Source organism: Scyliorhinus canicula, chromosome 3 (genome assembly GCF_902713615.1).
Source record: "Scyliorhinus canicula chromosome 3, sScyCan1.1, whole genome shotgun sequence".
In the NCBI taxonomy this organism is placed as follows: domain Eukaryota; kingdom Metazoa; phylum Chordata; class Chondrichthyes; order Carcharhiniformes; family Scyliorhinidae; genus Scyliorhinus; species Scyliorhinus canicula.
The window spans coordinates 43,749,076-43,766,204 of record NC_052148.1 but is presented as its reverse complement, the minus strand read 5'-3'; the positions used below and the strand labels follow the sequence as shown (position 1 = coordinate 43,766,204).

Genomic DNA, 17,129 nt, shown 5'->3' with positions numbered 1-17,129 from the left:
ATGAACACATGGATAGGGTGGGAATAGAGGGATACAGGCCCCAGAAGTGTAAAAGGTTTGAAGTTAGTCAGGCAGCATGGTCGGCGCAGGCTTGGAAGGCCGAAGGGCCTATTCCTGTGCTGGATGTGGCTATTAGAGACATCCATTCTCACCGTCTTGTACTTGTGAGGGAAGGTGTACTGCTCGATCACATTCTGTATGGCCCCACGGTTCACAGTCCCAAGTCTGTCCTCTAGTTGTAACAGTTCCTGAAACAGGCAAGAAATAATATATTATTACCTTAATGCATACACAAAAGTTTGAGCATGCCATTAAATGAAGGGTTTGAATAATGTCAGCCGTTATTATGATTTCCATTTCAGGCCATTCTTCCATCTAATGGATTGAGGGGCAGAAAAGGCTCAGAATAACAATCTTTCCTTTTTCTTCCTGTGAGTTAAAATCTAGCCTAAAAGTTCATAAGAACAAAAGAAGTAGGAGCAGGAGTAGGCAATTCAGCCCCTCGAGCCCTGCTCAACCATTCAATATGATCATGGCTGATCTCATCTCCACCACCTTCCTCTCTGCTCCCTATAACCCTTCATCCCGCTTTTAATTAAAGACCTGTCTATCGCTTCCTTAAATTTCCACTGCCCACTGAGAAAGAGAATTCCTCATATTCACGACCCTTTGAGTCCTGATTTCTGTTTAAATCTGCCACCCTTTAGCCTAAAACTATAGCTCCCATTGTAGACCAATAAGGGGAAACATCTGCTCTGCATCCACCCTGTCAATCCCCTTTAGCATCTTATATACCTTTGTTAGATCTCCTCTCATTCTTCTAAACTCCAGCGAGTATAGGCCTGAACTTCTCAATCTCTCTTCATAAGACAAATCCTTCATCCCTAGAATCAATCTAGTGAACCTTCTCTGAACCATCTCTAACGCATTTGCATCCTTCCTCAAGTAAGGGAACCAAAACTGTGCTCAGTACCCAAGATGCAGTTTCACCAATACCCTATACAGTTGCAACAACACTCCCCTATTTTATACTCTATTCAACTAGCAATAAATGCCAAAATTCCTTTGCCTTCTTTATTACCTGCTGCACCTGCATACTAACTTTCTGCAATTCATGCTCAAGGGCACCCAGATCCCTCTACACAATAGCATTTTGAAGTTCCTCTCCAATTAGATAATAAGTTGCCTTTTTATTCCTTCGACCAAAATGGATAACCTCATACTTATCCATGTTAAATTCCACCAGCCAAATTTTGGCCCACTCACCTATCCTATCCATATCCAATTGTAAATTTATAATTTCCTCTTTACAACTTGCTTTCCCACCTACTTTAGTGTCATCTGTAAATTTGGCTATAGTATCTTCTATCCCTGCATCCAAGTCATTAAATAGTTGGGGCCCGAGGGCCGAACCCGGTGGCAGACCACTAGAAGAAGAAAAAGGCTCAGTTATCCTAACTCTCTGCCTTCTATTGCTAGCCAATCCTCTGTCCAAGCTAATATATTTTCCCCAACCCCGTAGGGTCTTAACTTGTGTATTAACCTTTTGTGAGGCACCTTAGCAAATGCCTTCTGGACGTCCAGATACACAACATTTAAAGGACCCCCATTATCCACTTTGCTTGATACATGGGGTTACTGGGTTATGGGGAGAGTGGAGGTGTTGACCTTGGGTAGGGTGCTCTTTCCAAGAGCCGGTGCAGACTCGATGGGCCGAATGGCCTCCTTCTGCACTGTAAATTCTATGAATTCTATCTTCGAAGAACTCCAGAAAATTAGTCAAACATAATTTACCCTTCATAAAACCATGCTGTCACTGATGGATGTGTTTGACTTCCAAATGCCCCATCACTATTTCTTCAATAATGGATTCCAGCAATTTTCCAGTGACAGAACTTAAACTAATTGGTCTATAGTTCTACTTTCTGCCTTTCTCCCTTTTTGAACAGGGATGTTACATTAGACTTTTTCCAATCCACTGGAACCTTTACAGAATCCAGGGAATTTAGCTGCATTATAACCAATGCCTCCACTATCTCTGCTGTCACTTCCTTTAAGGCCCTAGGATGTCGGCCATCAGGCCCGAGGAACTTGGCTACCTTTAATCCCAATAGTTTGCTCAGTACATTTTCCCTAGTGATGCCGATTGTTTTGAGTTCCTTCTTTTCAACAACCTCTGCATTATCTATTACTATTGGGATGGTTCTAGTGAAAACCGAGGCAGAATAGCGTCTCTGCCATTTTTGTGTTCCCCATTGTGAACTCCCAAGTCTCTTCCTCCAAGATTGCCAGTCATTGAGATGCAATCTGGGAGTGCTTGGTGGGAATGCTCACTGATTTTCAAATTTCAGTTCATTTTTACAATTTTAATAACCTCTTCCATCCTTCAGAGCAAGCAACCCTACTCTCAGTCAGACTATGAGGTACATCACTTCATTTACTTAATTTATTAAACTGGAAACTTGTTTATTATTTTTTCCCCGAGCCACGGAAGGTAGCTGAAGCAGTCTCCACAATTTCTAACTACACCTCACTTTCCGGCCAGTAGCTTTCTGATGGTGACAGCTGCACATGAATCAATATGTTTATGGAGCACTTGATTAACTATCCTGGGCTCTCATTGGCAGAGAGATATTTAGGAATAAGTCTGTAATCAAAAAGGGGACCAATATGAGGACCAATGTGAACAAATCCGCTTATTTCTAAGATATATGACCGATGCTTACTTGACGTTAACTACAACGAGTGAGTCAGACTTTAACAAATAAGGATTGAGGGGCATGATTTAATACTCTTTTTTTACTTTTAATCCTCTTCCTACTCAAATAATTCTTTGTCGTCAGTCCTCTGTCCAAAGGCAGATTCTTGGTGATTATTCAACTAAGCACAACTAAGTGCTGTGATTTTTTTTTTTGGACTACCGGTAGAGCAAGGAGGCAGGACCCGAATTTACTTCAGCCGGGACAGAGATTAAACCCCATGCTATGGAGTCAATCTGATCCACAAGCTCGACGTCTAGCCAATTGAGTTAACCCCCACCTCCCTGTCCAGATAATTATTTTTCTTTAAAGAAAGGGTTCATTCATATATGCCAACTGCATTTCAAACAGGTTTTCCCCCGAAATATAATTCTCATAACCTCCGGTCTTGCTTGAGTCCCATTTATTTTGTATTGATACCCATTAACGTGTTCTGCAGTTTGAACTGAGTCACACAGGAAAGGAAGATTCTCTGCTGAATCCATGGTCCATACTGAAAAAGTTGAGTTTGGCCTATAATTGGCTCTAGGAAGACGGGAAAAGACACAACCCGAGTTTCTATTGATGAGAACTAAAAATTACTGCTGGGAAAGCACACTGGAACTGGATCAGGGTCAGCTTTGAAGCCCACAGCTCGCTGAACAGTAGCTACCACGCACCGTCTGTGCTCGCAGATCAAGAAGGGCCTCTTTGGTCAGGCACCAAGTGGGACCCTACCTGAGTATGACTCTTTGGGCGAGATTCTGTGGTCTCCCACATGTGTGTCTCGGCAGCAGGCCATTCGCTGGTGGCGGGATTCTATCTTCTCGCCGCTTGCCGATGGGATTTTCCATTGAAGCCACCCAACGCCGCTGGGAAACTGACGGGCGGGGGTTGCAATGCCGGCGGGAACAGAGAATTCCAACCATCAGAGAATTCCAGCCAGTATATTTAAAGGTGGGGGTCAGAAATTAATAGAGAGGTTCAGCTGACAGGAGGTTGCATCCTTCACTATTTTGGAGGAGGCATTGTCAAACTCAGGGGCGTGAGGGTCGCGGAGCCGTCCGTCGTGGCGCTCCTGATCGCACAAATCCGCGCGCAACAGCCACAACCGGCTTTTAATTATGCCGGTTGAAAGCGGCCTTCAAAATGGCCAGGAACAGATTTTAAAAATGCGGCCGTACTGAGCATGCGTGCCCGATCATTGGTGCACATGCACAAAACCATGCACATACGCGCTGATGATCGGGCACGCATGCGCAGTGCGGCTGCATTTTTAAAATATGGACGCAGCCTTTTTTTCACATTCAGGGGACCAAAGGGACAAAGGGACCCAAAACCATTTCCTCCATTTTTGTCAGCAACAAACAAAGTAAGAGAAAATGGCGGGTCGCGAAGGTCGGCCAGCGTGGGTTGCCAAGGTCGGCCGGCGTGGATCGCCAAGGTCGGCGGCGTGGGTCGCCAAGGTTGGCCGGCGTGGGTCGCCAAGGTTGGCCGGCGTGGGTCGCCAAGGTCGGCCGGCATGGGTCGCGGAGGTCGGCCGGCGTGGGTCGCGGAGGTCGGCCGGCGTGGGTCGCGGAGGTCGGCCGGCGTGTGTCGCCAAGGTTGGCCGGCGTGGGTCACCAAGGTCGGCCGGCATGGGTCGCGGAGGTCGGCCGGCGTGGGTCGCCAAGGTCGGCCGGCGTGGGTCGCAGAGGTCGGCCAGCGTGGGTCACCAAGGTCGGCCGGCGTGGGTCGCCAAGGTCGGCCAGCGTGTGTCGCCAAGGTCGGCCGGCGTGGGTCGCCAAGGTCGGCCAGCGTGTGTCGCCAAGGTCGGCCGGCATGGGTCGCGGAGGTCGGCCGGCGTGGGTCGCGGAGGTCGGCCGGCGTGGGTCGCAGAGGTCGGCCGGCGTGGGTCGCGGAGGTCGGCCGGCGTGGGTCGCGGAGGTCGGCCGGTTGGTAAAAATGGGTCTTTGGAAAAAAAGTTTGAAAATCATTGCTTTGGAGAACCAGCCCTTCATTCTTTACTGTTCCACTTTTTAAGTCCACACTTATTAAGTTTTCACAAACAGGTTATGATGAACTCACAACCTGTTGGAGGAAACTGGATACGAGCACAATGCCATTTTTGGGGTTTAGAAAAAGTTGAACTTGGGTGATCTATGTGAGAAATATTTGTATCCAAAATGAAACATTTTGTCAGTATTGAACCCACTGAGTTCGGGTGTAGCAGGGGTTAGTTAGAGTAAAGCTCCCTTTACTCATCCTACATCAGAGAATACACCCTGACATCTCAATTTCCTATTCTGTCCATCTGTATATCTCTTCTGTAAAAGAATGAAATTGGAAATGCCACATGAATATGTGCCAAATTATGGATAGATTTCCATGGTGATGCTGTCACACATTCAGCTGATTTCATGTTGGACCCTGAGGAGGGACCTTGTGCAATCTCAAGTTGGGTATCTATGTTGTTCAATCTCAAAGACAATAAGCAGCCATCTAAATTCTGCCAGTATCCATGACAACACCAGTGACGCACCTCATAACTTTCCCTAACTGCAGGACTCTGCCGACCCCCAGTTAACCCTTGGAGTGCCAGCAGATGAAGATGTGGATAAGGGTAATTCCTCAAATCAGGAATAATCTGGAAAACACAGATTTTTAAAATATTATTAAGGATGAACAAAAAGCCACAGATCAGAGAGATCTTACATTGAATTCTGGATCCGCACTGAGTTTGTTATTCTCAGCTGGGGCAGTGGATAGACATATTTTCTTATTAGTTAAATTTCACCCCCTTCTCCTCTCCCCTGCAGGTGGGTAAGTGCTTGCAAGGTGTATGGTTCCACAGCTCAGCAATGTTTGCTGAGTCCAAACAATCTTATCGCAGCAGAGCTCAATTCTGTCTACATGCCTTCACACACATGCTCACACACACACACACACGCTCACACACACACACACACTTACAAACATGTTTACACGTGCTCACACATACACACCCTCACACACATATGCTCACACACACTCACAAACATGTTGACACGCGCTCACACATATACACTCACACACATACAAAAACACACACTCACACAAACAGACGCCCATACAAACACACGCGCACACAAACACACGCTGACACAAACACACGCTCACACACATTCTCATGCTCCCACACAGACACACATTCTCCCACACACACACGCTCCCACATACACACTCTCACACACTCACGGTCACAGACACACATGCTCACAAAAACATGTTCACACAAATGGGCAGCATGGTAGCATAGTGGTTAGCATTATGGCTTCACAGCGCCGGGGTCCCAGGTTCGATTCCCGGCTTGGGTCACTGTCTGTGCGGAGTCTGCACGTCTTCCTGTGCCTCTGTGGGTTTCCTCCGGGTGCTCTGGTTTCCTCCCACAGGCCCCAAAAGACATGGGGCGAGATTCTCCGCAAATGCGGAGAATCGAAAGGCTGCCATGGGACAGGCCGTGACCCACGGCAGCCTTCACGCCGACTTCCGGGGCCGATTCTCCCCCCCAGGCGGGGCTAGGAGCGTGGCCCCGTGTGTCATGGTGGCGCTGCCTTGACGACGGTCGTCAAGGCCGCACGTCAAGCGTCACGCCAGTAGACGTGGCCGATGCCGTCGGCCGCGCATGCGCAGGTTGGATAACGCCAACCCGCGCATGCGCAGTTGCCGTCTTTTCCCTCAGGCGCCCCGCAAGACGTGGCGGCTTGATCTTGCGGGGCGGCGGAGGGAAAAGAGTGCATCCGTTACGGACGCACGGCCCGCGGTCGGTGGGCACCGATCGCAGGCCTATGCCCCCCTTGGCGCGGCCATGGTACTGCTGTGCCAATCGGGCCCCCAGATACCCCAAACGGGCATCTGTCGCCCGTTTCACGAAGGCAGCGAGCAGATGTGTTTGCTGCCGTGTTGAAACGGGCGTGAAGGCCCGGCCGCTCGGCCCATCGGCCTCGGAGAATCGCCGCTCGCCGTAAAAAACGGCGAGCAGCGATTCGTGGCGTGAAGGGTGGGAGAATAGCGGGAGGGCGTGAAAAATGTCGGGAGGCCCTCCCGCTATTCTCCCACCCGACGTGGGGGGCGGAGAATCACGCCCGTGCTGTTAGGTAATTTGGACATTCTGAATTCTCCCTGTGTGAACCCGAATAGGCGCCGGAATGTGGTGACTAGGGGCTTTTCACAGTAAATTCATTGCTGTGTTAATGTAAGCCTACTTGTGACAATAAAGATTTCTTTCTTTCTTTCAAACACGCGCTCACACACACAGATTCACACATATGCACACACACGCACTCTCTCACACACATGCTTAAAAGTGGACACATCCCCAGGTTCGAATGAGTTATATCCCAGGCTGCTAAGAAATGAAACAAAATGAAATGAAAATCGCTTATTGTCACAAGTAGGCTTCAATATGAAGTTACTGTGAAAAGCCCCTAGTCGCCACATTCCGGCACCTGTTCGGGGAGGCTGGTACGGGAATTGAACCGTGCTGCTGGCCTGCCTTGGTCTGCTTTAAAAGCCAGCTCTTTAGCACTGTGCTAAATCAGCCCAGAGAGGCAAGGGAGGAAACTTCAGGGGCTCTGGCACAGATTTTTAATTCCTCTCTGGCCGCAGGGGAGGTGCCGGAGGATTGGAGGACAACTAATATGGTTTCACTGTTCAAGAAGAACGGAAGAGAGAAACTAAGTAATTACAGATCAGTGAGTCTCACATCAATGGTAGGGAAACTATTGGAGAAAATTCTGAAGGAGAAAATTAATCTCCACTTGGAGAGGCAAGGTTTGATCAGAATAGTCAGGGTGGCTCTGTCAGAGGGAGGTCATGCCTATCAAATTTGGTTTAATTTGTCAAAGAGATGAGCCTTTGACAAGGTCACACACGGGGGACTGATAAAGAAGGTAAAAGCACATGGGATCAAGGGTAACTTGGCAAGTTGGATCCAAAATTGGCTTTGTTGTAGGAGGCAAAGGGTGGTTGTAGAAGACTGTTTGCATGACTGGAGGACTGTCATAGGCGTAGCATAGTGATCAGTGCCAGGTCCCTTCCTGCTTTTTATATATATAAACAATATGGAGGAGAATGTGGGAGTATGATAAGTACGTTTGCGGATGACACAAAGATTTGTAGCATGGGTTAATAGTGAAGAAGAGAGTCTTAGGTTGCAGAGGGATATAGATGGGTTGGTCAGATGAGCAGATCAGTAGCAGATGAAATTTAACCCTGAAAAGTGTGAGGTGGTGCACTTTGGAAGGAGTTATAAAACAAGGGAAAACTCAATGAATGGCACGACACTAGGAAGCTCAGAGAGATCTTGGGTGCTTGTCCACAGATCCCTGAAGGCTGCAGGACAGGTTAATAGGGTAGTTAAGAAGGCATACGGGACACTTGCCCTTATCAGTCGTGGCATAAATTTTAAGAGCAAGAAGGTTATGTAGGAGCTGTACAAACTTTGGTTAGGCCACAGCTGGAGTACTGTGTGGTGTTCTGGTCATACAGATGACATTGCACTGGAGACGGTGCAGAGGGGAAGCATCAGGATGTGGCCTGGGATGGAGCACTTGAGCGATGGAGAAAGGCCAGATAGGTTAGGTTGTTTTCTTTAGAGCAGACAAGGCTGAAGGGAGACCTGATTGAGGTGTCTACGAATATGAGGGGCTTGCACAGGGCACAATGTTCCCCTTACTTGAAGGGTCAATAATGAGGAGGCATAATTTTAAGGCGAGGGGCAGGAGGTTTAGTGGGGATTTGAGGGAAATTCTTTTCCACCCAGAGGGTAGTGAGAATGTGGAACACACTGCCTGGGAGGGTAGTACAGGCAGGAAACCTCACAACATTTCAAAAGTACATGGATGAGCACTTGAAATGTCATAATATTCAAGGCTATGGGCCAAGTGCTGGGAAGTGGGATTTGTGTAGATTTAGTGCAGTTTTGACAGTACAAATTCGATGGGCCAAAGGGCCTCTTCTGTACTGCCTGACTCAATGACCATGACACACACAGACACACAACAGACATAATGCACACATTGAGGATTTCTGCGACCAAAGATACCCCATTTGTCTGTACCCCATTTGGGTACCTAGATACCTAAGGCTGTTATACCTGAGGCCATCTAACTCAGCTTAGCCTGGAAACTAAATGTGTGAGCTGTGTCTATAAATACTGTCTTTATCAACTAAGGTATCAGTGCAAGAGTTGAAAGTATACTCTCTGAATGAAAATCCATATTTAGTATTTGTTTATAGCTACATGTTGCAGCGGCATTAGCCGTGTCGAAGCACATCACCACATTATTCAAATATACTGCCTGATAAAAGGGACATGCAGCTGGTCCAACTTCACCAACCAGACAATAATGATGAGAGCATCAATGGAAGAACAGACAACATTGAGCAACAAGACGAAATAGACCAACCATCATCCTTACCACAGATGCTGAAGACATACTTCTGGAGAAATGCTGTATTCTGGGAGTTGCTAGATAATGGTGCAAGCGATGTACTGGGAGGGCCTGGTACTGAGTATGGGGCAATCCAGCTTCCACACTGATATCCCTTCAAAAATAACAGGAGAAATTGAGTAACTGCACCTGGATGACTTTTGTGTTTTTCTTAAAACTTTCCAACTCTGAAACTAACTCTTGCCTGTTTAATATGAGGATGTATACTTCACATTGTTAATTCACCATGCACTGCCAACCAAATGGGGTACAGACAATGGTTGATTATAGAATGATGGATTGATCACATTGACCCTGAATAGAAAGGCATTAATAGATCAATGTATTTGTGGACAAATCAAGAGCAAATCCAGAAAACCTCACCACTTCAAAGTATTGAGAAAACAATCAGATCTAACTTGAAACACCCTTTCATCCCACTAGCCTCTGGAACTCAAAGACCAGCCTATCTCCTTTAAGCATCTCTCCTTTAGCAAAGGTTTTTGCCAGCTCAATACCAAAACGAAGATCAGGGGCGGGATTCTCCGACCCCCCGCCGGGTCGGAGAATCGCCGGTGGCCGGCGTCAATCCTGCCCCCACCCTGTCCCGAATTTTCCGGCATCGGAGATTCAGCGGGGCCGGTCAGCATGCCCCCCCCCCCCCCCCCGCCGATTCTCCGGCCCGCAATGGGCCGAAGTCCCGCTGCTGTCATGCCTCTCAAACAACCTACCTTACCGGCGGGAGCAGGCGGCGCGGGCGGGCTCCGGGGTCCTGGGGGGGCGCGGGCGATCTGGCCCTGGGGGGGTGCCCCCACGGTGGCCTGGCCCGTGATCGGGGCCCACCGATCGGCGGGCGGGCCTGTGCCGTGGGGGCACTCTTTTCCTTCCGCCTTCGCCATAGTCTTCACCATGGCGGAGGTGGAAGTGACCCCCTCCCTGCGCATGCACGGGGATGACGTCAGCAGCCGCTGACGCTCCGGTGCATGCGCGGACTTCCGCCGGCCGGCGAAGTCCCTTCGGCCCCGGCTGGCGTGGCGCCAAAGGCCTTCCACGCCAACCGGCGGAGCGACAACCACTCTGGCGCGGGCCTAGCCCCTCAATGTTAGGGCTTGGCCCCTAAATGTGCGGAGACTTCCGCACCTTTGGGGCGGCCTGACGCCGGAGTGGTTCACGCCACTCCGACACGCCGGGACCCCCCCGCCCCGCCGGGTAGGGGAGAATCCCGGCCCATGCCTCTCACAAAAGACATCTCCGTACAAATACTGAGGTCTTGTGGTGCAGTGGGTAACGTCCCTGCCTCCAAGCCAGAATCTCCGGATCAGAGTCCCACCCCAGGACTTGATGGCCAAGGAAGATACATTCATAATGCAGTGAAGCAATTCAGAGGAAGCCGATTACTGTAAATAATTTAACCCTGAAAGCTACTGTGGAGGTTGCCACATCTATGCTGCTTGCAATGAGAGAGGCTTCACAGATAGGGGCTGGAGCGAAGATCCACAAAATGGATACCTCAATGAACAGAGCTGCAAAGTGCAACCAAGTCACCGTTGTTCACAGGTTGGACACTCAGCGGGGGAATGCTGGAGTAAATTGAATATGTGCAAGAACTGTGGTAAGATGGGCCACACTGCCAAAGTATGTTGGGCTCAGAAAACTGCTTCTACACCGAGAAAGTGCAAGAAGAACACAAGCAAACAATCTAGTTGTGTCTACAAATTAGTGGATGAAGCTCAAGATCAATAAAAAGACAGCTGAACTGAGCTGCAACAAGAGGCAAAGTTAGATGGTTTGCCAATGCAGGGAGAGCAGACTTCAGGAGGCGGCCATGGAGGAGTAGGTCGCACATTTGATAGCTCCCGCCTGTGATGGACTTTTGGACCTTTTCCTCTCGTTTTTTTCCCCAGATTTTATTGGATAAATCGGTGAAGAGTGAGACAGTGAGGAGAAATCCCCCTCCAGTGTACGGAGAATTGGACCAGAAGTGGCCGTGTGAGAAGACAAAGTTCTACAAGGAAGGCGCGAGCTAGCTGGCGGGAAAGCATGGCGGAGAGCAAGGGCCGCGAGGAGATGGCACAGTGGTCGACGGAGCAGCTGGTGAAGTTTTTTGAAGATTGCGTCGCCAAGCTGAAGAAGGACACGCTGGGCCCGATCAAGGCTTCGGTTGATCAGGTGGTGCAGAATCAAGAAATCCATGGACGTGCGATCCAGGGGGTGGAGATAAAGGTGTCCGAGCACGAGGAATACCTAACCGTGTTGGAGACCAAGGTGGGGCTGCTGAATGACTGCCAGAAAATAATGCAGGAGAAGCTGGAGGACTTGGAGAACAGGTCCAGGAGGCAGAATCTGGAGAATTGTTGGCCTCCCTGAGGGCAGTGAGGGATCGGATGCGAGGGCCTATGTGACGAACATGCTGGAGAAGTTGATGGGGGCTGAGGTGTTCCCTCGGCCCCTGGAAGTGAATAGAGTGTACAGAGCCCTCGCGAAGAAGCCCCGGGCGAACAAGCCGCCGAGGGCAGTGGTGGTACGTATGCACCGGTTCCTGGACAAGGAAAACGTTCTGCGGTGGCCCAAGAATGAATGAGCAGCAGGTGGGAGAATTGTGAGCTGCGCGGAATTGGCCAAGAGGTGAGCTGGGTTTAATCGGGCAAAATCGGCGCTCTTTAACAAGTGAGTGAAGTTCGGGATGTTGTATCCAGCGTGTCTGTGGGTCACATATGAGGAACGGAATTTTTACTTCGAAGCACCAGTCGATGCATTGAGTTTCATCAGGGAAAAAAGATTGGATGTGAACTAAAGACACTGGATCCTTGGGGAGAGTATTGCAATGGCGATTTGTTGACAATCACTTTTGTGCTGGTTTGAATAAGTAGTGTTATGTGCAATAATGGGCTGTTTCGATGGCTATAGTTAACTTTGTCTTACTGGGAGCTGGTTGGAGAGGGGGTGATTTCTGTGGTTGTTTTTTCACTGTTTTTTCTGATGTTTGTTTAGTGGGGAATGTGATGCTTTGAATATGTTTGTCCAAGAATGGGAGAGGGGAGAGAACAATGGGGAGACCAAGTGTTTGGTGCCATGGGAGGGAGCTGACTCACGGAAGCACAGTGGGGGGTGAGCAGATGTTAAGCTGGAGCTTGATATGGGGGGTTGGGTTCATGGTGCTGTTACCAGGGGGGAGGCAGCCGGGGGGGGGGGGGGGGGGTATCTGCTTTGCTGACAGGGGAGGAACTGTTACTAGGGGACAAATGGGAGGTTGGGGCGGTGAATGCCCGAGGCGGGGCTCAAGGAGGCCGGGGGCGCGAGCTGGGCTCTGGCCTAAAAAGGGTGATGACTAGTCGGCAGGAGATGGGGGGGGGGGGGGGGGGAAGCCCCCCGACCAAGCTGATTACATGGAACGTTAGAGGGTTGAATGGGCCGGTCAAGAGGGCTCGCGTGTTTGTGCATTTGAGGGGGCTGAAGGTGGACGGGCCAATGTTACAAGAGATACACCAAAATGTTTCAGACCAGACTAGATTGAGAAAGGGGTGGGTCGGCCAAGTATTCCACTCAGGGCTGGACTCAAAGACCAGGGGGATAGTGATCTTGATCAATAAACAAGTGGCATTTGAGGCAGGGAGGACTGTGTCAGACATGGGGGGGGGGGGTCGGTACATAATGGTGAGTGGGAAGCTGGAGGGGGTGCAGGTTGTACTCGTGAACATATGGAATGTGGAATTTATGAGGTGGGTGTTAGGTAAGATCCCAGACTTAGGGTCACATAACTTGATCATGGGAGGAGATTTTAATACAATCATTGATCCGGAATTGGACCGGTCAAAATCCAGGACAGGGAGGGTGCCAGCCGCTGCAAAGGAATTGAAGGAGTTTATGGAATAGATGAGGGGAATAGACCCATGCAGGTTTGCACGGCCAAGGGCGAAGGAATTTTCTTTTTTCTCCCACGTCCACAAGGTATACTCAACTCAACCTCAACTGACCCAAAAACATTTTTGTTCTGAGCAGGGCTCTAATACCGGGGGTGGTGGATACTGAGTGCTCGGCAATCGCAGTGTCGGATCATGCCCCACATTTGGTGGATCTACGGGTTAGTTTGGAGAGAGGACAACGCCCGCCATGGAGGCTGGATGTGAGGTTGTTAGCGGACGAAGCGATCTGTGGGCGGGTGATCAAGTCCATCCAAAACTACCTGGAAACAAATGACACATGACACGGGGGAGGTCTCTGCAGCAACGGTTTGGGAAGCTTTGAAGGCAGCAGTCAGAGGGGAATTAATCTCGATACAGGCCCACAGAGAAAAGGCAAAATGGGCTGAGAGGGATAGGTTAGTTGAGGAGATACTCCAGGTGGACAGGAGATACTCGGAGGTCCCGGATGCGGGGCTACTGAGGGAGCGGCAGAGGTTACAGGTGGAGTTTGGGCTGTTGACCACAGGGAAAGCAGTGGAACAGTTGAGGAAGGCAAGGGGGGCGATTTATGAGTACAGGGAAAAGGCAAGCAGAATGTTAGCGCACCAGCTCAGAAAAAGGGAGGCGGCCAGGGAGATAGGGAGAGTAAACAGTAGAGGTGGGACTACGGTCCTGGACCCAGTGGGGGTGAATCAAATGTTTAACAGCAAATTACATGAGTCGGAACCCCTGGCTGGGGTGGAGAGGATGAGGCAGTTTTTGGGTCAGTTGAGGTTCCCGAGGGTGGATGAGGATCTGGTGGAAGGGCTGGGAGCCCCAATTGAAATTTTGTTTTTGTTTTTTGTTTTTTTTGAAATAATGTTTATTGAAAAATTTTGAATTTATACAACAATAAAGCACCATAGTAAAATACCAAAAATAACAATAATATTAACAATCATAAACATTCGCCCCACCTCCATGAACAACACAGCTTTTTAACAACGCAAATGAACACAATATAAAGTTACAGAATAGACACTACAATAAGGAACCCCCCCCCCCCAGGAAGTCCAGAAAAGGCTGCCATCGTTTATAGAACCCTTGTATTGATCCTCCCAGGGCAAATTTGACCCTTTCCAGTTTTATAAATCCCGCCATGTCACTGATCCAGGTCTCCACACTTGGGGGCCTTGCATCCTTCCACTGTAGCAGAATCCTTCGACGGGCTACTAGGGACGCAAAGGCCAGGACACCGGCCTCTTTCGCCTCCTGCACTCCCGGCTCTACCGCAACTCCAAAAATCGCGAGTCCCCACGCCCCAATTGAAATTGAGGAAATAATTGAGGGGCTGAAGGGCATGCAGTCGGGCAAGGCCCCGGGGCCTGACGGCTACCTGGTGGAATTCTATAAGACGTTTTCAGAGATATTGAGCCCACTGCTGGTGAGGACATTTAACAAAGCAAGAGAGAAGGGAGTCCTCCCCCCAACAATGTGGCAGGCCTCGATTTCATCGAGAAGGGGAAAGGATCCGGAGCAATGCGGGTCATACAGGCCAATTTCTCTACTGAATGTGGATGCCTAACTGTCGGCTAAGATACTGGCCACAAGGGTAGAGGATTGTGTCCTGGGGGTGATAGGGGAAGACCAGACGGGATTTGTAAAGGGCAGGCAACTCGAGGCCAATGTTTGAAGGCTTTTAAATGTTATTATGATGCCCTCAGAAGGAGGAGGCGGAGGTGGTGGTAGCGATGGATGTGGAGAATGCTTTTGGTGGGTGGAGTGGAATTACCTGTGGGAGACGCTGGGAAGGTTTGGGTTTGGTGAGGGCTTCATTGACTGGGTGCTGTTGCTCTATCAGGCACCAGTAGCCAGTGTGCGTACGAACCGGCTGAGGTCGAGGTATTTTAAACTACACCAAGGAACGAGGCAAGGGTGCCCCCTCTCCCCGTTATTGTTTGCTCTGGCCATGGAGCCGTTGGCCATGGCGTTAAGAGCCTCTAAGAATTGGAAAGGACTGGTGCGGTGGGTGGGTGGGTTGGGGGGGTGGGGGGTGGAACACCAGGTCTCGCTTTTCGCAGACAACCTGCTCTTGTATATTTCAGACCCATTGGAGGGGGTGGGGGAAGTTATGCAGATCCTTGGGGAATTGCGTCATTTTTCGGGGTATAAATTCAACATGGGGGAAAAGAGATGTTTGCGATCCAGGCAAGAGGACAGGAGAGACTGGGAGAGCTGCCGCTTAGAATGGTAGGTGTCTTGTTATGCTCTAGGTGTAGCATAAGCGGCTTCCTTGTGGTGCACTTGACAAAGGAAGGTTCAGACATGGAGATAACTTCAACACGTTTATTAAACTATTTACACTTCTATTACTCGGGTTCGACACTACTGTTAATCCTACTTTGGGCACATTGTGGATAGCACAATTGCTTCACAGCTCCAGGGTCGCAGGTTCGATTCGGGCTTGGGTCACTGTCTGTGCGGAGCCTGCACATCCTCCCCATGTGTGCGTGGGTTTCCTCCGGGTGCTCCGGTTTCCTCCCACAGTCCAAAGATGTGCAGGTTAGGTGGATTGGCCATGATAAATTGCCCTTAGTGTCCAAAATTGCCCTTAGTGTTGGGTGGGGTTATTGGGTTATGGGGATAGGGTGGAAGTGTTGACCTTGGGTAGGGTGCTCTTTCCAGGAGCCGGTGCAGACTCGATGGGCCGAATGGCCTCCTTCTGCACTGTAAATTCTATGATGATAATCTACTATAGCTACTCAGACTGACTAACCAGTCTGCTACAATCCACGTGGTGGGAGTGATATTGAATCAACCCTGTGTCTGTACTCACTGACTGTCTCCACTGGAAAGAGGCAGATCATGTGTGTGGTGTCCTTTATATATGGGTTGGTGTAATGCCCTCCTGTGGTCGTGTCACCTCTGTGTGTACCGTGAATGCCAATGGTCGTGTCCTATCTAACTGTTCAATTGGATGAGTGTCTGTGTGTCATGTCTCTGGTGCTCCCTCAAGTGTCCCCTTGTGTATTTACAGTGATGCACATCACCACATCCCCCCTTTTTTATATGTTACATATTTTCTGTACACTTTAAGAACATTGAACACAAAACAGGTAGATAAGTTAAGGTATATACAAGTCATGGGAACAGTGATGAAACAATAAGTCCACATCATTCGTGTGAGTCCAAAAACCATCAATCATCATGGTCAAATGTCTCTCTTGGTTATGAACGCCATCAACGTCCCTGTGCAACAGGAGCCAAGAAGTGGTCAAATCACTTTGCTGTCTGATTTGGAGTCCCTTCTTTTTTCGATGTTTGTGATGGTGATGTTGGATGGCATCTTGTAGCTGATAAGGTGTTGGTGTTGAAGAGGTACCATCAACAGTATCATTCATGTATGTGCCATATGTTGAAGCTGGAAAATACTGTACATACTAGTTCTGGCCAAACGCTGTGTAGGAAGGGTGATCCTGATGAGAACTGGTGAAGCTTGTCGAATTGGAAACAGAATCGCTGCTCGCATAAATACCCGGTGATGGTGCGAGACTAGAACCTTGCATCTGATAGGAATATGCCGTCTGGCCAGGCTGGAGTGCAGCAAATCCTGGGCTGTAACTAAGGCATCCAGTCTGTAGTGCAGATTGCGCTTGCGGTAGTCCTCCTTAGGTCTTGATTCCATTAGTGGGCAATCCGTAGTGTGCTGGTCTGTTTGAGAAGATGCTGCATAGACTGCTGGCTGCTGCATGCCTGAATACTGGGTTTGTCCAGCATAACCTGTTATTGGCTGCACTGCTGGTGTGGAAAAAATGTGTGGGTATGGCTTGGAAGGATAGAGCTGTGGTGAATATTGGTGTATTCCTCTTGGACTGTAGCCACTACTTGTTAATACTGACCCAGTGTAATTGTCAAGTGATCCATCTCCTGTCGTTGTGGCATCTGCTGTCACCCTGAGCGTGCCATCACTGAGTTTGCGGCACTCCCTGTCTGGAGTAAAGCCCGGCTTACGAGAATCAGAGTCGCCGTTTGGTTGCTCCCCATCTGGAGTCTGGTCT

The 17,129-nt window shown here is 49.4% G+C and overlaps 1 protein-coding gene across 3 annotated transcripts in view; it reads right to left on the bottom strand.

Annotated features, from left to right (window-relative positions):
- rnf165a (ring finger protein 165a) overlaps positions 1-17,129 on the bottom strand; it is a 41,713-nt gene that overhangs the window by 10,228 nt on the left and 14,356 nt on the right. For 2 of the 3 annotated variants that reach the window (XM_038793388.1, XM_038793390.1), the window contains 3 exons: positions 9,179-9,305; positions 5,260-5,364; positions 153-248 (listed from right to left, as the gene is read on the bottom strand). In XM_038793388.1, coding sequence (XP_038649316.1) covers positions 153-248; positions 5,260-5,364; positions 9,179-9,305 — 328 coding nt within the window. The remainder of the gene's footprint in view (positions 1-152; positions 249-5,259; positions 5,365-9,178; positions 9,306-17,129) is intronic. The other variant, XM_038793389.1, reaches the window with a different exon arrangement.